Genomic DNA, 23,099 nt, shown 5'->3' with positions numbered 1-23,099 from the left:
GAATTCGGACACTGAGTGCGCTGGAAAGCCTGCCGTTTTTGTATAATTTGTGCTTGCTGTTTAATAATCATTTGAAACTTAAGCCTGGAACACACCAAGCCGACGCCGACGCCGACGAACTAGCGCTGATGAAAGCCGACTGTGTTGTCGCCTCGTGTCGGGGTAAAAAGCAGCACTTGAACACACCGAGAGAACTACAGCCGACTGTCAGCTAGAATGCACATTCTGCGCCTGCTTGTAAATGAGACAACTGTCTATTTCTGCAGATATTTTCATCTATATTCGTCATTCAAAAAGGGAAACCGCTGCAGCACGCTGCAGGCTGTAGATACACAAACCATAAACAAAGCAGTGCATGCTTACTGTTTTGAATATCAATCCTGCTAAACACTTTCTTTATTCCACTCCGCTCATGTTAATATTGAAATATTCGCCAATGAACACTCAGGTAAGATGACATAACATTGGAATAGTCTTCTATCTGTAACGTTTTGACTTCTTTGCTTGCTATTTTGCTATTATTCTTGTGCACTGACTCATTCACTACGCTGAACAGCCAATCAGAGTTCCCTCTTTCACCGACGGCCCGACGCCGATTCAACATGTCGAATCGGCCCAAAAAAGCAGACGAGGACCAATTTCTGCCGACAGGGCGGAACACACTGAGAAAACTTTTTCGGCCGACGCACAAAACTGCCCGACAGCCGACCGTTGGCTTGGTGTGTTCCAGTAGTAATGAAAAGATTTATCTGGAACTGTCATGGAAACTAGCATGTATAAACTAAACAATTTAACAATCAATTAAAAAGGAATTTAAGCCTGTATGGTATTACGCAGAAGCCACATTGGACCAGCGGTTTGGAAAATGGATGGATGGATGATAAAAAAAGGATCGATGTTGAAAATGGATGGATGAATGTTTCAGCTGCAGGCGCCATCTTCTGGTGAGACACAGGATTTAATTCGGGATGACCATCGCAGTGCATTATGGGTATTGAGCATACCGTTACCCGTTGAGCATACACCTGTTGTACACTCGTTATTGCAGTCCATTGTGGGATTGAATAAGTGCCCTCGAAAATGTCCACTATGGTTTCGGACACCACTACAAATGGCTGTCCGTGGCATGGGCGATTTTGGAAACAGCCTAGTAGTCCTGAAGACCTTGATTAGCTTGTTTAGGTGTGTTTAATTAGGGTTGGTGCTAAACTCTGCAAGAAAAGTGGAATGCCAGGAAAGTCGAGGGCCAGAGTTGAGAATCTCTGTCCTAAAGGGACATGGTGATGTAAAAATATATGAAAGGGGAGGAGATTTATGTCAATAATTTTGCATTCTCTAAATAAATGTAATTAAATGTACAATAAATGTTTTACATTCCACCAAGAAACTTTTGCGAGAGAATGCGAAAAGTTTCTCAGGGGAGCGCAAATGTTTTGTGAGTGAAGGCAATGAGATTTTAATCTATAATCTATGAGATTTTAACTACACTTTCTTAGAAAAGAAGAAGCTGCATAGTTTAAAATGTCATACCCAGAGCACATGTAGTTTAATAGAAAGGGTTTCGAAAAATAGTGATGCTTACCATAGAAAGCACTACTAACTAAAGATCAATATGGATTTAACAGGAAACTGCATAAAAGTGCTGTAGTCTCATTTACACAGCATTACTTCAGCGGATGGAGAGCATGTGCACTAAAAATAGAACTCAATTAAGGCACATTAACACTTTAGGAATTATCAATACATGCCTCTAATTATTTCATGGTGTCATGTCTGGGTGATTCCAATGCCAGACCATTCGATCTGGTGCAATTTGGGTTTGGGGGATTATTGACGTTCAGAGAACTGGAACAGGAAGGTGTGAATGCCACTCTGGTAAGGCAGGTTGGCACTGAAAGAGGTCATACTTAATGTCAGCATAATAACAATGACAAGTCATTTTGTTGCTTTGTAAGAGAAACTATCCAATTATTCGTAACTTTAAACTTAGAAGCTAAAACTCGAGAGAAAAAAACAGACTCCCAAGGGGAGGCGGCAGTGTCACCTGATCCCCCACAATGCACTGTGTCTAAGTACATCACTGCTGGCTGTCATTATCAGCGCCATGCACCTGCTATAAATGCAATGGCTTTCATCTTGTATTTAATACAAAGCTTAACAGCCATAAAATCATCTAGCCGCACACTTCACCTCCGAGGTCTCGATGGTAGCTCGTAACTGACCATAATTAAGCTTTGAAATACAAGCTTGTAAAAGTGATCACACTAGTGAAATGTGCAGGTCACAGCAGAAAACAATTAACTCACATACTGCTCTCACCCTTAAAGAAACTGAATAATTACAACAACAATCTACACGCACTAGCAAGTCAGCAGACCACAAGCCAAAAATCAGACTAATACGGTGGGCCATCAACACTAAGGCACAAGGCATCAGGCAAAACAAACAATAAACATGAAAAATTACGCATAATGTCTGGACAAACAAGTGGGAGGAGCTGCACGTGGTCATCGGCGTAAAACTAAACACACTTCTGACAGCTGTAAGCACACTTCAAGTTAACCTCTAATTAGCAGATTCATTACATTTCTCCTCCTGTATCACACAGCTCACTTGAGCATGTCAAAATCCAATTAGGAGATGTCTTTCATAGCCATTGTATGCGTCTGCATTCCCGTCTCACAATTTCAAAGGCTTATTGTTGACAAGCGAAGCCGCTAAGTCCTATGTCCCACATTTCTGTGGTTCAGTTGATTTCCTGTATGTGCTAATCAGTGTTGGGCAAATGTTAGCTACTGTTACATAAAAAAAAGAAACTAATTATGGTGTATGGAAAGAAATGTGACTTCTGCGTTACTGTTAGCTGCCTGAAGCTCTCTCTTTCTGAATGGCAGTCTAACACAGTGTTTGTTGGCATATAAAAACAATATCTCTTATAGAAACAAAGCAACATTTCAACAAACGTTTAGGTCTTTATCGGGCAAAATCTTTGTAGACAGCTTCATTACATTCACAGAAATTAATTACATTTTAAAGTATAATAAAATAGAAAAACATTATTTTAAATTGTAATAATATTTCACAAAATGACAGTTTTTACTGTAATTGTATTAAAAAAGTCCATCGTTGGTAAGCATACAACACTTACTGACCCAAATTGTTTGAAAGTATAGGCTACTTTATAAAAAGAATAATATATTTATTATTATATTTGATAATAAATACAAACATAAATAGTATACAGTGTGTCATATGATGTACACACAATATAAAAGTATATCAAATGCACAACAAACACAGGACAACAAAATATTACAATCAAAGGTAAAATAAAGTATTATTATTATTATTAAATTAATAATAATAATAATAATTTTACTTTCCAAAAAGTTCATTCTAAAAAGTAATGTGATTTTGTAAGACTGGAGGTAATTCAGGGGAGTTGAACAGCTGATGCTGCCAAACTAAAAATCATTTCAAACTTTAACAGGTGGCACAGCAGGGAGACACTGAGCATCAATATTTCACACCGTCTAACATTCACTTTTCATCTAACAAGCGTGGACCCTTGACACACACACACACACACACACACACACACACACACACACACACACACACACACACAGCAATCAAAATACACTTCTAGCACAATCTCACTCTTCTTCTAAATACGTATTATCATTGATCAAATTGAAATGTGTATATACAAACGTTTTAAATATAATTAACCTCTAAACCCCATCTAAAAGACATTTGCTGTGCTTTTTTTCCTTGTTATTCTCTTCTCTTTCTAGTTTCCCATTGATAAGCTGTGAGAGGTAAATTGGTGAAGGCACTTAGTGTCGATTTAATGCAAACCCATTAAACACACGAAGGGAGAACGGACGCTCAGGTCCCGCCGAGCACATTCCCTCACGCAGATTCAGCTTTAAATGCTTTAATGTACCTCTCGTTTGTTCCAGCAGGCCTGAGAAAGGCAGACGTAAAGAAGTGAGGTAAACAGGAAAACAGGAGAAAACACGGGATACAAAAACAGAGCGCACACCTGCCATTAGCATTAGCGGGATGCGTTTTTCTCTCTCTCAGATTAATCGTTAATACAACCTACTTTTGTCCTCCCGACAAGCCTTATCAAGCAAAACACTGAAGAACTCTATTTGGATTATATGCGGAATACAAATACGAACGGGCAGCAATATCTACCAAATCATTCTCTCTGTCTGAATTTCTCTCTCACGGACACGCGCACAATTCCATTTCACCGAGCCAAATTGCTGTGCAATGGCCCTGCTTTGAAGGAGAATGCTCGGAAAGCTCTAGAGGTGAAAAGGTGGGAGAGGAAAGGAAAAGAGTGAGAGAGAAGACGACGAGAGCATCTTGGCAGGTCTTGGCAATTCTGGCACTGAGACTGATAGATCAGATGTAATTGACAATTAGCTTCATGACACTCTGAATTACAGGCCCCCTAATAGGGCCAGAAACACGAGAAACTTTCCTCCAAACCCTGTTTTTGTGCCGTCTGTGTGTGTGTGCGTCAGCCATCTCTGGTGTGTAATGATTCCACTAACCACGCTGTAATATCCAGGTGAGTCAGCGTACATTAGGCTATGTGTGTTTGCTCTCCGCTGCAACCCCTTTCTCTGACACACAGAATAAGCGTGTGCTCTTTTATTTACGGCGTGACTCTTGGCTCCATTACTTTGCCTTTTGAAGAATTAGCCTCTGAAAGCTTATAAAAATGTGCGAGTGTGTGTGTATCTGTGCCCTACATTTATTCATCTAATTCTCATTCTGACACACTCACTGGACCTTCAGATGAGTCCTTAATAAAGACATGAGTATCTCACTTGTGAACAATGTACTTGACAAATAATGGTGTGCATTTTCCCTAGATTCCATTAGGTTTTGTCATAGCAAAAAAGGCATTCCATGTTCTTTTGAGAGAGAATAATTAGAAATGTTAGATGAATATAATAATACAAGTAATAGAATGAAAAGTAGCTAGTAGGACCATTGAGGTTTTTTTGTGAGTGAATACAAAAAACACACATCAATAAAGGGGTTGATTGAAAAATATTAAAAACATTATTAATATTAATGATTAAAATATTATTATACGGCCACTTTTGACTGGGAGGAGTATGAGTGTGACCCTTAAATGAGGAGCACCAGAGGGTTCAACATGTTTTTAACGGTTAAAAGTTTGCAGTAACCACAATCCTACATATTAATTTATCCTAGTATAATGTAACATATAGATTGCAGAAAAAAAGGTACAAAAGCTGTCACTGGGACAGTACCCTTCAAAAGGGTTCTAATATGTACCATTTAGGTACTAATATGTACACGTTTGGTACCAATATGTACCTTTGAGGGACTTAAATGCACTCTTTAGGTACAAATGTGTACCTTTTGAAAAGGTATCGCCACAGTGACAGCTTTTGTACCTTTTTTTCTGAGAGTGTACTGAGGTGGACCAAGATTTCTCAAGGTTAAGCATCTCTTTTTACTGACACTTTGCTGTAAAAGAGAAGAAAAAAAAGAGCCTTGTATTACCAGAAGTGAGTGGGAAACAGTAATACAAAAAAGAAAAGTATACAATAAGAGAAAGCAGCCAAAAAAGTCATTTAAGCACTCCTATGTGTCACAAACAAGTGATCCACCACTGAGTCATGGCCCTGACAGCTGTAATTATCATTGTTCTTTAATAAACTGTCTACCAGTCAAGAACAATCATAATTGCTTTCCCTATAAATGCCTTCATATAGATTTTCTCTGCGGTATTTTTGACATGCTGAAGAATCTTCCTCTTCCAAAAGAAAACCCTACCTATTTCTTAATTTGATTACTTTGTTTTGCTCGTACCTTAGCTATCGATTGCATTTACTTTCAGATGGGCTCTATTTTATTTTATTTTATTTTTGTGTTGTTGATTGTATTTACAGGGTAAAACGGCCCCTGAAGAGGGAGTGATAAATCTAAGTTGGCAAGGCAACAATGAATAGAACAGTGATCAAAGCCCTTGGTGGACTGTGTGCCTCTGTTAGGCCTGTTAGGGGCTCCGGTCCCTGGAGCCGCCGTCGTCCAGGCCCTCGGAATACGACGCTCTGTCTTATTCAGAAACACAAAGGGAGAGTCGGACTATTAAACACTTCGGGAAAAATGCAAAACATCACCATTTACGCTCTCGTTTTAGGACTTTCTTTTTCCGATGCCACTGTTCCCTCCACTCTTTATTTGACCTGTGGGAAACAGCCATTCATCATACCGTATTATTAAAACTAGGCATGGCAGCTCCATGTACAGCCTGTGATAAATATAGACAAGACTGCTCTCTCTCTCTCTTATACACACACACACACAAACTCTCTCGTTTGCTTTCTTTCTCTCTCCTCAACCTGCCTTTGCTAGCTCAAAGTAAGCTAATGAGGAAGACGAACAGATATAGAGACACCAATATGGCGAGTGTGTGAAAAAACTTGAAGAAGGTGGCATATGAAGGTACGGTTGAGAAATGAAAGGTAATGGTCCAAATGAATTGCTTCAGGCAGGACAATGTTTAAATTTCCTGTCTTTAATTACACTGACGCACCAATCCCAGCAGGTCCAGTCGCTGCTTCAGGCCCCTCTTTCTCAGGGATGTTTTGTCCAAGGAGGCAAGGAAGGCAGTGCGGATGAGAAAATAAGCAACAGTACAAAAATAAAACCAAAAAATATTACAAAAAATATGAGATGAAATGATGTGTAAACCATCCATTTTCCTAAAGCTACCCATGGTTAATCTTTCAGAAGGAGGCTGAAACTGAAGCTCTAAAGTGTGACATGATTGTGAGGTGGATGATGGCGAAAAATGAGAGAGGATGCTTACATATCACTTGTGATTGGCTGATTACCCTGTCAGTGAGATAATGGCCTCTTATCAAGTTTGCAACCTTTCTGCAAATCTGCCAGAATGGGTCAAATTGATGGAAATAGATGGACTAAGTACAAAGTAAACAACTCACCATACAACAAATTGACAATTGAACCTGAAATTGCATTAAATGATCTGTGAGCGAGTCCCTCTAAGTAATCACTCTGTTAAAGTTTTAAATCCACCTCCATCTCTCCAAACTTGGGACCAATGGTGTTTACCAAGGATTTTTTCACCAATGGTCCATAAAGATGATTACAAATAATAGTTGAATTTGAAACATATAACAGATACACAGAACTGTAATTATTTAATTAATTAAAAAGCGCATTATGTTCTGTGTAAAAAAATTCAAAAAGCAGTTTTTCTTTAACTTAAATATTGAATTAATTGATGTATTTATACACTTGGAACTCCTATACAAACTAAAATTGACTGAATCATTATCAGCGGTTCTTTACTGTTGCTAACCTTTTATAAAACATTCTCATGCTAATTTTTGTCTGAAATAAAAATCATACATAAAATCTAAACCAAATCTAAATCATAATAGTGTTACTTATACAAACTTCTAAATGCAATTAAATCATATCTCACTTCCAAGCAAATTAATGTGTAATAATATAATTTATGCCACCTATAAAAAGGTGAAAACACATTAGTGTAATTCCACTGTAATACAGAGCTGTGATATCTTCATATTTTATCATTTTCCTTAACAAAATAACTGATCAAAAATGCAGCAAAATCATTATGTAAATGAAACAGCGTTTGTGAAATTGCAAACTGCCCTATTATTTCTATCAATGCTGTTGTCATTTGAATATTGCTACACCAAACCATACAGTGTTATATTATAGTATGGTGTGTAACTGTAAGTTAAAACTATGGAATATCGAAACTGTATAAACATCAAATGGAAAATTAACCACAAGTTTACATTCTAAAAAGCCCAATGCGGCATACAAGATGTTGATTCCTCATTTCCGAAGTCTTCTCTACTGCCCTAATTCGTCATGAAACACATCCATCCCCCTCAATCGCTCGTGCTGTGATTGTCTTCATATCGTTCCATACATCTCCATTGCTATAACCCATTAATCATTCACACAACATGAAACAGTAATCGAAATAAACCACAATACTGCATAAGCAATTCATTTAAAGTCTCCTCTTTGCCCATCTCTCCATAGCAACGGCTCATCGCCGTGCAAATTTATAATTTCAAATACGGCTGCTATTAAGCATCGCACTCCCTCTCTCTCGCTCACTTGCCCCGCTCTTGCTATCTTTCCCTAATGTAAACAAACGCAGGCAGACTGGCATTAAGCAGCACAGCTGAAAGCCCCGCCCCTCTCGTAGCTACACGGCCCGCTGGGTATTTCAGCAACTCATTGGAATCTTCAAACAACAAAGATAAACAAGTGTTCCAATTAAGAATTAATTACCGCTCAGACACTCAACTGCTTCTGCTAACTCCACTGGGAACAACACAAACTGCAGGAAACACACACACACACACATAGCAAGAAAGATAAGATAGAGGGGTCACATACAGAACACATACAGAAGAAAAGGTGAGTATGAAGGCAGAAGGAGAGAGAGAGAGAGAGAGAGAGAGAGAGAGAAAAGCTAAGAAAATGGCCTGGAGGTATCACCGTCTGGGGCTTAAAACACTCTAACAAGCCCAAAGCAGAATTACACAGCACCTCAGATGTAAGGAAACAGCCACACTGATCCAATTTATAACTGGCTTTCAACACCAAAGAGTGGAGAGGGGCGAAATAGCCTCTTTCAGTACATACTCATTGTGGGTAAAATAGCGTCTACACAGCAAGGCAAATTACCGCTAATAGGTCGTATCTCTGCTGGAACTCACCAAGTACTAAAAGCTACTCTGAGCGCAAATATGTCCTGTTAAGAGTTTATTTATGGGGTAAATCCACACAGGATGGGTTTTTAAAGTGAGTTTTTGATGTAGAAATGAAATGACATCTGCGGTGCAGTTTATTACTTACCATCACTGATGTATAAACTCAATCTTCTACAAAAACATTACATTTATCACACCCTAGTACCACATCTTTTCTTCTCCTTTTGCCTATCTTTTTTTTTTTACTCTTGTAAAAAGTGTGTTTGTTTGTGTGTGTGTGTGTGTGTGTGTGTGTGTGTGTGTGTGTGTGTGTGTGTGTGTGTGTTCTTTGTTAATGATCTGCGTTGGGCCACTTCCACAGGAAGTCCAGGACTCCAGCATGGACTCCTTCATCTTCTGACCTTTTCTGCCTGGAAGTCTCTGAAGTCATGTGTCTCTGTCTTTCTTTACTGACAGGTACTCAGGAACTCTAACAAGCTCTAACTTTAAGAGGTTTTGACTGAATGTCAGAAAAGACGGAAAGACAAACTGAGGAAAGAGAGAATTTATAAAATAATAATAATTACATACATTTATTTTTACAACATTTACAATGTTTAAACATACATTATTAAACTACATTAGTTAACATTAACTATCAATGAAAAACACTTCTAAAGCATTTTTGTTTTATTTTAGTTAGATGTTAATTTTAACATTTACTAATACATTATTAAACAATTAAGATTGAACAATAAATATTGTTATTTAACAATAAAGTTGAATTTTTATTAAGTAATGTTAACAAAGGTTAATACATACTGTAACAAATGTATTGCTCATTGTTAAATGCATTAATGTATTAACAAATGGCACCTTATTTTAAAGTGTTTCCACATTTTAACTGTACATAAAAATTCATATATATTTTTTATATACATTTAACTATAGGTAAAATGTTTAAAATGTTTTTGAAAGAAATCTCTTATGCTCTACAAGGCTGAATTTATTTGTAACAATATAGAAGTTGTCACTGTCACTTTTGATTAATTTAATGAATTCTTGCTAAATAAAAGTATTGATTTCTTTTCAAATATATACAGTATATACTACATAGATAGAAACAAAGAATCTAGAAAAATTATATATGTGATATAAAAATAGTATAAAATACACTCTATCCTCCTGCCTCAGTCTCTATGACTTTCCCCCACAGTGGAAACAGCCATTCAGCACTGCGAGAGGCTCCATGGTGAGAGCGAGCTGATGGGTGTGTGCTGGAATCATGTACCCCAGCAGGAGAGCCCAGTTTGGGGCTGTGAGAGTCACCTCTCCCCCCTGCTGAAGGCACATGTCTCATGGAGCTCCAGACAGCAGGGGATGAACACATGACCTGACCCATCTGAAGGTCAAAACACAAGGGTGATAAAAAATAAAAAAAGGTGTCTAGGTCGTGGCCTAGTGGTTATCACAAGTGTTGATGCAGGACACTAAGGCCCATATCATGTCCTGATCCTCTTCTCTTTTCTTTTTCATTATATTATATTTCCTGTCAACTCAATAATATCTCATCAATAAAAATTGCTAAAATGTAAATACATAAACAATACCCAAATAAAAAAAAGATGACGATAAATTAACATTTTCTCGTCTGTACGTAATGCGGTCACAATAAAAAACGGACATTGTACAGTGGAAATTCCTCAGACCAGCTTTAACTTTGGACCAAACATACCCATACATCTCCTTGCTCTTTCATCTTCACTACTGACTGCTCATGCTGTATTTTAGAGAGCACAGAGATAGCTGCTGCTTTCTGTTTGCTATAAGCGTTCTTTGCGTCCTATGGTTCTGACATGACAAAGTATTGTTGTTCGTATCACACAGAACCACAGGAGGCTGCTTGTCTGAAAGACTGACACACTTCCCTACAGAGCTTAATCCCTAAAACACAGTTCAGGTGGATGATTTTGTTGGATGATACAATTTCATCATCAAATTCAGCACTGCCTGCCTCTAAACAGCATATATCAAAACACAACAAACTGTTGCTGCTTGCTTTATACCAGAGTCTCATTAAATAAGAACTTCGGCTAGGGAACTGACTTAATGTGACTTTTTTTAAAAAAGGAAATACATAAATAAATAGGAGTTTTGCTTAATTGTCATGAAAAATATGTAAATGAATCATAAAATGCTGCAAGACTAACGGGGGCTTTAGTTTCATTAAATGGGAATTCTGGCTAACGAAGGGAAACTTGGTGCATGTCCAGGACTAGAATGTTATTCAAAGCTGAAATCTAAATGACACGGCATTGTTCTCCAATCAAAAAAGCATTTTCAGGACCTTATGTCAGATAAACCTGTTTAAGTGTTCTTTTAGATTAAAGAAGCCATAACCCTGTTTAAAGGGGACAACATTTATGAAATTAAATAAGATTTCTTTTTTTTTGTTTAACATATCACGGGAATTTCCTAAATTATTATCTACGAATTAAAGAAAAAACAGGGGACAGTATATTGGAGAAGTATTTGGGAATAAACACATATTACCTAAGGACAACGCTAGGAAATATTGAGATGATTTTGTGTGAATGGTGCGTTCTCACCTCAGCAATGGGTACGATACCCTGTAAGTCTCTCTGGCTGATGTAGACAGTGTAGATGACTTCGGCAGACGCTCCAGTGGAGGGATACTCTATCTGCCAGCGGATGGACTGCGATGACCGCAGGTTGATGAAATTGTCAATCTCAAAGTCCACCCACATGATCTCATAGAAGGAACCATCAAGTCTGTTGAGAAAAAGAGAAAGACAGATGTTAGATGAGCGAGCGAGAGAGAGACAGTCTAGGCTAGGATGAAGGAAGATCAAAGGCTTTAGTACTACCACTACTGCCCAGAGACAGATTTTATCCTGTGTTTTGATGTCTATTCACACATCCTCCAGGACAGCAGGGGGCAGTATAACAATTGGCCTCCTACAAAAATCTAGTATAAAAAACTGATGATGTGATGACTTTAAAAAGCCCTTGTAACAAAGAGGCCTTTCATGATATAGGCTGCATCCGACTTCTATATAATAAATGAAAAACAGTATGCGAAAAGAGCAGTAAAATAGAAAAGAGTTGGCAAAAAGTACCTGAATGACTGACTACTTCCGACGAGATACTAAAGTACGCATCTAATGGACACTTCACTATCCCACTTTACTATTTCTCAATTATGTGCAATAATTACTGTTTTCTTGGCTCTGTTTTGGGTCTTAATGATATACTTACAATATGCAATAATAAATTGTTTATTAAAGCTGCAGTCCATAACTTTTGGCGCTCTAGTGGTTAATAAACAGAACTGCATGTGTCTTGCGAAAGAACATTGTAGCTGGAGCTACTTCTTTCTGTTTATGTCAATGACGAGTCACGCAGGTACTGGGCTACTCTGCAGTGGTACGGTATAAACACTTATTGTAGGTGTACTGTACTGATTCAGGATAAGACAAAAACACGGCTTGCAAAATGGATGCATGATGTACTTGCTTATTATATAAATTGTGTACATTTTTAACAAAAGGTTATGGACTGCAGCTTTAAATATAGCAACCTTTATTAATCTCTAAATTTGGGTTAAATCTATTACATGTGTATAGTACTGTATGTGTTTTGTTTTTATAAGGTTTATATTATAGTCTATTGTCCTGTTTTTATTGTTATTTTGTGCGAACTGTGAGTAGGCTACTTCACTGTCTTCTTGTATTGCTGCTAATGCACTTCAATTTCCCATGTGGAATCAACTAAGTACCTACCTACCATGAGGCCACGGGAAACAGGTTGTGAATGGCAGTAAAGCAGCGCAACTGACACTGGTAGGTCACATGATAATGACAACATGACGAATGTAGTGTATTCGATTTACATTCATACTACACACATTCAACATACTGTTTTTTAATGGTTCAAGATAAGTACATACCTAGAGAGTTTGCGATTTCAAATGCAGCCATGCTCTTTTTCACAGGTGAGCAGTGATGTGAATTAAAGTAAAAAAATATTAAAAATATTTAAATATAATGGAAAAAAAATAGATGATAATTGTAATGAAAATATTGTCAAAAATGCCCAAAATGCATGTTCTTAATAGCAAATAACAATAAAAATTATACAAACTATTTAAAGGGTTAGTTCACTCAAAAATGAAAATTCTATCATTAATTACTCACCCTCATGTCATTCCAAACCCGTCAGACTTTAGTTCACTTTCGGAACACAAATAAAGATATTTTTGATGAAATCTGATAGATTTCTGTCCCTCCATTGACAGTCTACGCAACTACCGCTTTGACGCTTCAAAAAGTTCATAAAGAGATCATAAAACTAATCCATATGAATTGAGCGGTTAATTCCAAATTTTCTAGAAAAAGCCTTGATCGCTTTATATGATGAACAGAATGAATTTAGGCTTTTATTCACATATAGACATTGATCAGCAAACATAAACAGAAGCTCAACCAAACCTGATTTAAGCGCGAGAACAAACCATTTGCGGAAGCTCAAGCGTGCTGCGTAACACGGGAATGAAAATCACTGGTTCTCGCACATCAAGCGAACAAGCTTGAGCTTACGTTTACTATAACTGATGTGTGAGTTGATGAATGTTTATATGTGAACAAAAGCCTACATTCAATCTGTTCAACATTTGGACTAAACCACTCAATTCATATGTTCTACGATCTCTTTATGAACTTTTTGAAGCATCAAAGTGGTAGTTGCACAGCTGTCAATGGAGGGACTGAAATCAAATTCATTAAAAAGATCTTCATTTGTGTTCCGAAAATGAATGAAAGTCTAATGGGTTTGGAACGACATGGGGGTGAGTAAATGATGACAGAATTTTCATTTGGGGGTAAATTATCCCTTTAACCAGGTAACATGAAATGCTTAACTCTAACATTAGCCAAACACATAACAAAAATCTGATTACTATATTAATAAAAAATATTAGGTGATGAATGCTTTGTATCCTCATTATGTATAGATTAAATTACTGTATAAGTTTCACTAGAGTGCCTTCTGTTTAATGGACATAAAATATCTCAAAAGATATCAACAATTTAAAGGGTTTCCTCTCTGTAATCACATCCACAGTATACAGTACTTGAGTGCTTGATCTGCACATGAAATTAGAACAATAGAAGCTCATTAAATAAGATTTACTGTGGGAAACAATAGTAACAGCCGGTAGACAATGCATCTTAAAACAACTAATGAATAACGTGATGTCTGTGCATTAGTGTGAGTGTTAGAAACTGAGAAAAAAGAGATAAAAAGCATTGTAGCATTAGAAGAAACCACAGTTTCTGTCTCAGACCGTTACGGGTATGCATTCACAAAACGTGCTCACCATAACACATGGAACAGGAGATTTCAGCCAGCTTTTGCCATTTTTTGTGCAATATGCATTCGGCTGTCATTCTAAGGGTCAGCACGCACAGGTTTTTAGCAGTATGCCAGGAAACAAAGTCATATTAAGGCGAGACACTACAGGTGACTAGGGTAAAAAAAATTAATAATAGATATCACCATGAAACTTCCTCAGTTGATTACTTACACAAGAATATTAAAAAAATGTATTACAAGTTTTAGAAATTTGTATGTTAAATTATGCAAATTAGGCATTATCTCATTAAATATGCAAGATTTTGCATATATTTTCGGTAGATAGATCTGAACATATGATAAAGCCAGGTGCAAATTTCTTTTTTTCATTTTGTTTACACACAAGATGAAAATAAAACTTCAGGATATATGCTTTTATTACCAAGGAAATCAAAATATACTGTCCATAGCCTTAAAAAATCGATTTTCGCTATATTTTTTTTATTAAAATGTCACATAAATCAGGCCAGGAATGATTTATTAACAAATCCCTCTAAAAATATCTTCAGAATACTGCTAAGTGTATAACTGTTAAGTTAGTACATAGGTGCTACATAGGCTGAAATGTATGTACTGAAGAATGACAAAAAACTCATTTTTAGAAAACGGCAGTTAAAGATTTATAAAGATTTCATATGTGGGTTACATAGCGTTGTGCAGGGGACTCGGAGCTTTACAACGATACCGGCCATGACAGACTTCAGTCAACAGACGGATCTCGGCGCGTCGCGTTGGACTGCAAACTTCTTGGTAAATTCGGGAGAAACTTACTGCCGCAAGTAAACAAAATGTAATAAAATAAACATCTTAATGTATATTTTCAACATTTTCTTTATAGCAGCTTGAAAGAACACATATTGAAGGAGTAAACTAGCCCAAAATCTCAAAACTGACCACTGCATGAAAAATCAATGTTTTTGCCTGCCGTGTCTCGCCTTAACAAGATACCGAACCAAGATTTTCACAAGTTTTATTTATGGCACTTAGTACTGTAGCAAATAAACAGGATATTCCCGACCACTGTATATGGCTGTGTTTTATGCACGTGAAATAATCTGTGCACTAAGCTTCAATCCTGCAAAATCCATTTACTTTAATGACAGGAAACTCTTCCTATTGCTTTCTCTTGTTTTTCTTATGAATGAACGCACACAGTTAGATCACAACCTCTCTAAATGCTCCAAGTTGATCTTTGACCTCAGATCAACAGGGGCCAAATAACTGCCTCCCCCCTCCATCCTTGTTATGACACCCCCAAAATGAGTTCAATTACACTCGCCCAATCGGCCGCTTGATGGATGTGCTGCTGTCTGACCTCTTCCTCCTTCAAAAAGAATGTTCTAGAAGCAGTAAATGAATCAATAAACCAACAGACAATACTTTATTGCAGAGATGGCATACGTCTACGGGGAGTGGGGAGAGAGGGAGGGGACGGCCAGTCAGAAAACGAGAGATAAATAATGTTATGGAGAACGAGAGCAAGGAAAAAAGAATCAGTCACAGTCCCTCTCTGTCTCTTCTGGAAGCGCAATGTCATTTCTCTGAATAGCATGAGCATTTTGTCATTATTCACTCATTTTGAGTCAGACAGCGATCTTGCCCAAACACTCGGCTACGCTGAACAATGAGCCGCAGACAAGCAAAACACATGCACACGTGGTCTTGCACAATTATACGCAAACACAAACGCGCTGAACAGGACTTTCACGAGTGTTAAGAGGATTAGTTATGTAGAAGCAGATGACAAGTAGAAAGGACAGCAAAGTTGTTAAGCATTATAAACGGCTGGATAATAAGCAGGGCAGAAGAGCGTATGGCAAAGGAGAGATGCATTGTGGGAATTCTGTGTTTCTTTTAAAGGCATAGTTCACTCAAAAATGCAATTCTGACTCAACCTCATGTTCTAACCTGTATGATTTCGCAAAAGGAGATTTGAGCATTGAATGTCCCTCAAATCTCATTTGTGTCGTAATCAAGAAACAATCATTGATGTTGTCAAACCTTCAAATGCCAATTTTAAATATGCAAATGAAAGTGCAAATTAGAATTTTCTACCAATCGATTCACTGAAAAGTTTGAACGATTCATTCAGGAATCCGACATCACTACTTCTTGAACTAATTGTCACAAATGTCTCAAAGAGACCGGATGTCAAATTTTTCAGAGAATAACAACTTGAGTTTGGTCTGTTTCACACACAAAGCTATCATACAGCTTCAGACAACAATTTAGTGCATTAGTGAGTCAAATGAACCACTTTAATGGTACTTTTCCCTCCTTTTTGGAGCTTGAAAAATGGAAAACATGACATTCAAACATTTCTCCTTTTTCTTTATGCAGATGAAAGAAAGTCATACAGGTTTGGAGTGACATGGATGTAAATGATGACAGAACTTTAAATTTTGCGGAGTGAACTGTTCCCTTTAAGAGAAGACAATAGTTAAATATACAGTTTTACTATTACTGTTAACTATACTACTATAACTATTACTATTAACTGCCTGAAGAGTAAACAGTGAAAACAGCCCGTACAAAACCAATGGCATAACCCCTTGGAAATGTAATTAGCATTGGATTTTTGAGTTTTTAAGTGCATGTGATCATGTGTGTGTATTCTCACCCCCTCAGAAACTCTAATGCAATTGAGCAATTATCTTTACTTTAAGTATGTTTGGAGGCATACAGGGAGAAAGTACAGGCACTAGTGCTTTGGAGTCAAAACACAAACCTTCAGTCAGGATTTTTCAGTCTCTCTCTCAGCCATAATTAATTTAAGCGGAGGGAAGAGAGAAGTCTCATTGTCCCCAGCTGTATTAATTAGCCATCATCGATTGGTTCAGGGTTTTTTTTTTTGGCCGCCACAGATGCCGAAAAGGTAGGAGTGTTTATCTTATTGTAGGTTAGAAACCAAGCAACTGAGAGGAAGACACACAACCATACATCACTCGCCTGTTGTTTAACTTTTGTTGAGAAAGTCATGTTTTAGAGTGCTGGATAGAGGCAGAGGGGATTGAGAAGTGCAGTCAGCCAGACTCAAAGAACCGTTTGTCACCCGTGACGGGTTCACTTAGGTAAACGTGTACTTCAGGACATCGCTTAAAGAGAGTTTCTTTGCAAGTGTCCACAAAGAGCAAGCCAAGGGCTTTCAGTTTTCAAGATGTCTCTAATTAATCTGTCACTGCATTAAAGTATTCTGCTTGAAGAGGTTAAAGTTGTGATGTAATGGAAGTAGCAACAGATCTTTTCTTTCATATTGTGATGTACATCCGAGTGAAACAGATTATCAAAAAAGAAAAAAGATAGGTTGGGGACTTGGTTCTTTCCATGTTTTTTTTATATGGATGGAGGCAGATTTGAATGTGAGCTAGCAGTCGATTGTAAAAAGTGGCAGTGTTTAAGCAGATTAAGGGTGTGTTCACACTAGACAGGTTTGGTTCGATTAAAACAAACTCTGGTGCGGTTGCTATGTTAGTGTGGTTCATTTGAATAAGTGCCCTCTGAACCCTGGTGCGCACCAAACAAGTGGACCGAGAACCTTGAAAAGATGGGTCTCGGTCCGCTTTCAACTGAACTCTGGTGCAGTTTGACTGAAATATAACCAAAGACATGTAAACGAACCAAATACAGGACATGACTTCACAAGATGTGACCCTAAAAAGCTACATACAGTGAGCACATTTAGCCCTGTATACAGCACTGGTTTGGATGTTCGACAAATTCCTTCGCAAAATATACGTCATAAGAGAGTGTTTTTTATATATGTTTAGGCTCTGTGTTAAAAATGACAGTGTGAAAGCTAAGTGAACCAAGACTAAATGTCTCATTTTCTTTTCTGGTTCAGACCAAACAAACCGAACTACAAGTGTGAAAAAAAAAGTAAAAAATGCAACACATGGATGAATCTTTCACAATAAGATCAATAAAATGCATTTACAAAATAGATATGGTCAATTTTCATTTCATGCTGACTTTAAATTGTGATAGATTTGTATGATTTTATTTAGAAAATACCTGCTAAAAAATTAGTGATGCCTCACAGTGCAAAATTAGCTACAATGATACTAGAGCATTGTGGTTGGTTGTACAGGTGTTGCTATGGTGTTATGATGGTTTTAAGCACAATACACAGACAATGGATTTCAAAATTGGATTCTTGGATTAAAAATTGAATTTCAAACCTGAAAAAATAGGATTATGAATAATCTTAAAGAAACAGATAAATAAATACAATTATATGAAATATACAGTATATGGTTTGTGAGTGCTGCTACCATTCAAGCAAAAGGGACACAAATCGAAAACAGAAAAACTTTTAGTTAATTTTTCAGGCCATTTTTTTATCTAAAATGTGTGTAATAAAGAAGATATACGAAATAGAAGCATTTCGATACTGGTCTCATATACAAGTGCATGAATGTACGCCTATGTGGTCTTGCTCCCATGCAGCAGTGAGACAGATCGTTCAGACCCGTCTTTGTCTTGGCTCAGGCTCAAGTTCAGCCCAACGCAGAGGAACAATCACTTCATGGAAGTTTGGTGAACTATATTTAGTGCCAGACACTGACCTAATTGCTATTTTGCCATGCACAAGCAAGGCAGGTTAGAGAGTCAGCATTCAAAAGAGTGTGTGTGTGTGTGTGTGTGTGTGTGTGTGTGTGTGTGTGTGTGTGTGTGTGTGTGTGTGTGTGTGTGTGTGTGTGTGTGTGTGTGTGTGTGTTTGAGAAAGAGAGAGAGAGAGAGAGAGAGAGAGAGAGAGAGAGAGAGAGAGAGAGAGATTGGAAGAAGAACAATGTCATATCCTCGTTACTGACCGCTGGATACCAGCCAGAACTAAAGCTGTCATGGGACAAAGAACGAGAGGGTAAAAAACAGCGAGCATGAAAGAGAAAGGGAGAAAGAAAAAGAGAGGGAGGCAGCAGAATGTGTCGGGAGATTCACGGTTGCAGTGGCGTTCCAGTGTGTAGGAGTCAGTAACCGCAGTGACAGACGGGTGGAGCACAGCGGTCTGACGCTAAACTGTGCGGAGGTCCGTTCGGCTACATTGCCTTATCATACACACCACACAATAGCATACAAGTGTGTGTGTGTGAACAGGCATGTGTGTGTGTGTATGGCCTTGCCAACAGAGCCAAGAGAGTCTTCACACGCTATAGAGCCCAAAAGAGACAGAAATGTCATGCTAGCGATCTTTCTTTTTCCTCTCTCACCTTCATTCTCCCTTTCTCCACCTCTCTACTCTGTCAAGAACACAATGCCTCTTTCGACTCTGTCATTTCCCCATAGAGATCCTCTGCGGTATTTAGGTCATAGTGAATTTGAATCCAGCCTCGTAAAGCATATTCACTCCACAAAAACCCCACTGACTGCTCAAGAGGGCTCATATGCAGTCTGTACTGGAAAACACAAGTTACATCAAGCCTATTAACTGTGAGTAAATTCAGAAGAAATCAGGCAACAACTATATCTTTGCTGAAGCAAAGTGGATCACTGAATGATTTATCGAAGTTTCATGTTTTAGCAGTACGTATTCTGAGAAGTGTACCTTCCTAAATCCTATTTCCTTTGTTTCTATAATCCATGAAAAAAAAAGCTGTTTTTCTCTGCTCGCTTCTCAACGACTGGTGCTTCCCCTCAGCACAAGTTTGATATAGTTGGAATTCCAACTTTGTGAATATTCATAGTGAATTATCGACGGCATGAGTCTGAACCAATGAAATGTGTTTTTCAAATCCATGCTGATGTAAACAAAACCAGCTGATTAATCAAAATCACCCCGCGCGGTGGCTCTTTGTGGTATCATGGAAGCGTCCATCCTTTGAAAACACGAAAAGTAACCAACAGAAATTTCTCATTTTCAAGCTTTTAATTCAATATTTCGTCGATATATATGCCTGTTTTGTAATGGATATATGAATGATAGTGAGAGTCCTCAATCTTGTCTGAGAATCTTGCCGGAGCAATTGACATGGAACATTTTGCTCAACTTATTATTGACTACTTCAGTGATAATGTGCCACCACCAAAACAAGATGATTGTGGACAATAATGTAGCAAATCTTGAACAATGGTTGGGCATGGACACAACATGAAACTGTCATGACTGTATGAAAATAAACTTTACTACTGTAGCTGTGTTGATCATTAACATATCCATGCAGGAAATATCATGAAAATTCTTACAAATAGTTTAGTCTTTTTTTAATAAGCTTGTTTACATGAGATGGGCTGTTATCATTGTTATTATTGATATTTTGTACCATCATTTTGCTGCATGGATGTCATGCTTCTCAAACTGCCTGCTAAGCAGAAAAATCAGTTGGGTAACAATGTTAAATCTTCTTTATAAACATATTTTCAATAAAGTTGAACAAATATTTTCCATATAGATATGGTTTTTGACTGTTATTACCAGGTGTTATTTGGGTGTTATTAACAGGGATTTTATGGTATAGTTGATAGGTCATTTTGTTTCAGAACTTTAGGTCGATTTTTCTCAAAATTTACTTTGCTGACAAACAGGTGTAGCTCTTTTTTTTTTTTTTTTTTTTTTTTTAACAATATATAATTTTTTATATATATAATATATTTTTTTATATATAACTCATTTTTGAACATTCACTCATTCTGACTAATTTTGCCAGTACGGGTCACATATTAAAATAGAAAACAGTCATTTTACATTTTAATAATATTTCACAAAATGTCTGTTTTTACTGAATTTGAATACTGATTAAAACAAGCAGCATTAGAGACTTCTTTTAAAAACATTTAAAAAATCGTACCGACCCCAAACTTATAATGTCAGTAAATATGCAACAATTGGAAAGTTGCAAAATTGCATTTATAAGAATGAACTTACAATGTGCAACATATACTGCAAGAGGCAACAATGTACCATAATGCACAATATTGACCAAAAACAAACAAACAATATTAACTTTTTCCCTGCCAGCGTTTTATTTTAAAGCTACACTGTGTAGGATTTTCTCCCATCTAGCGGTGAAATTGTATATGACTACCAACTGAATATTACTTTCTAGCCCCTCCCATTCCGAGGGCGTTTTAACTCCTACGGTGGCCGTATTATTTCAAATCTGCCGGCAGTCATGAGTAATCTCCCTCTCGCATTCGTCTCGGTGCCACTGAGTGTAAAAACGCGAAAGGCGAAACTTGAATTTCCAGGTATGTCCCTCTTTGTCTAATGCAGTGGTTCTCAAACTTTTTACACCAAGTACCACCTCAGAAAATATTTGGCTCTCCAAGTACCACCATAATGACCAATATGAAATACAGTAGCGTAGTAGGCCTAACTATTCAGCTACAGTTATGCACAGCTCAAAAATGAGGCAGCTTAATTTCTAATAAGAATATTTATTATTGTCAGTCACTTTAAACATTGTAAAAACACAGTTTGAACATTAACACTGCACTGTGCTGATTACATACAGGTAAATAAAAAACTTAAATAATGATTCAATTCAAATGTATTGCACCTAAAAGTGAAATAAAAAACTGTAGCCTACTGTACTTAAAATATTAATTAAAAAAACACAGGCTGTGTATTCATATTTAACCGATATTGTTTCCATGGTGACGCGTCATTGCTTGTCACGTGACACACCGCAGTTTTATTTCATTTTTTTATTCAAAATATTCACAAATTTGTTAGCTATGGCATGAAATATTTGATATTCCGATTGTCAAATATATTCAAGTGGAAGTGTTATGTTGTTTAAACACCTTTATAACGACCGCGTTAGTTGAGCTATATGCGCCGTCATGTTAGTTTGTGCCACTGTTCAGAGAATCGGATCTGTTGGATTTACAGCACATGAATTCATCCACTTCTCCCGAAATGCATGAAAGTAAGTGGCCGGTGAACTGGGAGAAGAATAGAGTTAACTTTAAAGTTACTTACACAATGTGTAACTTACACAATCTGATATGAATAAAACGTGTCGTCTAATTATAATGGAAATTATTATTATTTCCGCTTCCATAGACATCAGTGTGTATTTTACAAATTCTAAATGTATTGTTTTTTTAGTACTTATGTGAATTTAAATGTCTGAAACCTAAAATAAACATTGTGTGGTTAAAACACTGAATAACTGTGATATTTGACAGCGCCTGAGTGGCGCGCGTCCGTCTCTGGCTCAGCGCCAGCCAACTGCGATTGCGAAAGCACATTTGAATTTAGCAGTTGACTTGATCACGTGATGCACTGGCCGTTCTACTCACACCGGTGTAATCGTATCGTACGCTCCAGGGACCAGCCAAGACCGATGACAATAAAAGATCACACCGGTTTGATCTTACGTGCGAAATTCAGTGATTCCTCTGCGTACCACTAGACGGAGCCTGCGTACCACACTTTGAGAACCACTGGTCTAATGTATTTTCAAGATAGATGCGGAACATGGCTTCCGCCATTCGAGCAACTCGCTCGTATGTATTCTAAATTGCAGATTATACACTTACGAAAATACTTAATTGGTTGGTTGAAGCGATTACACATTAATGAGAACGTATAATTTTGAAAGAACAAAGTGGTTTTTGCTAAAAATCAACATAAAATATTACACAGTGTAGCTTTAAGTTGCCAGCCACCGCTAGCTTTTTTGATCAGTTTCACAAAACTTTCATGGCCCCCAGAATATGTTGTTGTTTGAATATCTAAACATGCAATGTATCAAAATCTCTGCTTTTCTTTTTTATCAACACTTTGTTTCATAAAAAAGTTTCATAAAAAAGCAAAAATTTTGTCAAACATGCATAAGCAATACTTCTATTGCTTGTTTCCGTTTTATTTTTTTGCCTGTGTTTTGATCTGGAGATTCTGTATTATATTTTAGAAGATGTGTAACAGCGCCCCCCTACCGTATTGCAGTGATATTA

The 23,099-nt window shown here is 37.3% G+C and overlaps 1 protein-coding gene across 1 annotated transcript in view; it reads right to left on the bottom strand.

Annotated features, from left to right (window-relative positions):
• LOC311293577 (transmembrane protein 132C) overlaps window positions 1–23,099 on the bottom strand; it is a 215,224-nt gene that overhangs the window by 45,971 nt on the left and 146,154 nt on the right. Inside the window, exon 4 of the mRNA XM_084413963.1 lies at window positions 11,378–11,561. Coding sequence (XP_084270089.1) covers window positions 11,378–11,561 — 184 coding nt within the window. The remainder of the gene's footprint in view (window positions 1–11,377; window positions 11,562–23,099) is intronic.

The sequence above is a fragment of the Rutilus rutilus genome (assembly GCF_951802725.1).
Source record: "Rutilus rutilus genome assembly, chromosome: 7".
Taxonomy (NCBI): Eukaryota; Metazoa; Chordata; class Actinopteri; order Cypriniformes; family Leuciscidae; genus Rutilus; species Rutilus rutilus.
Note: the sequence above shows the minus strand (reverse complement) of the source record. Positions and strands in the feature narration are given on the sequence as shown.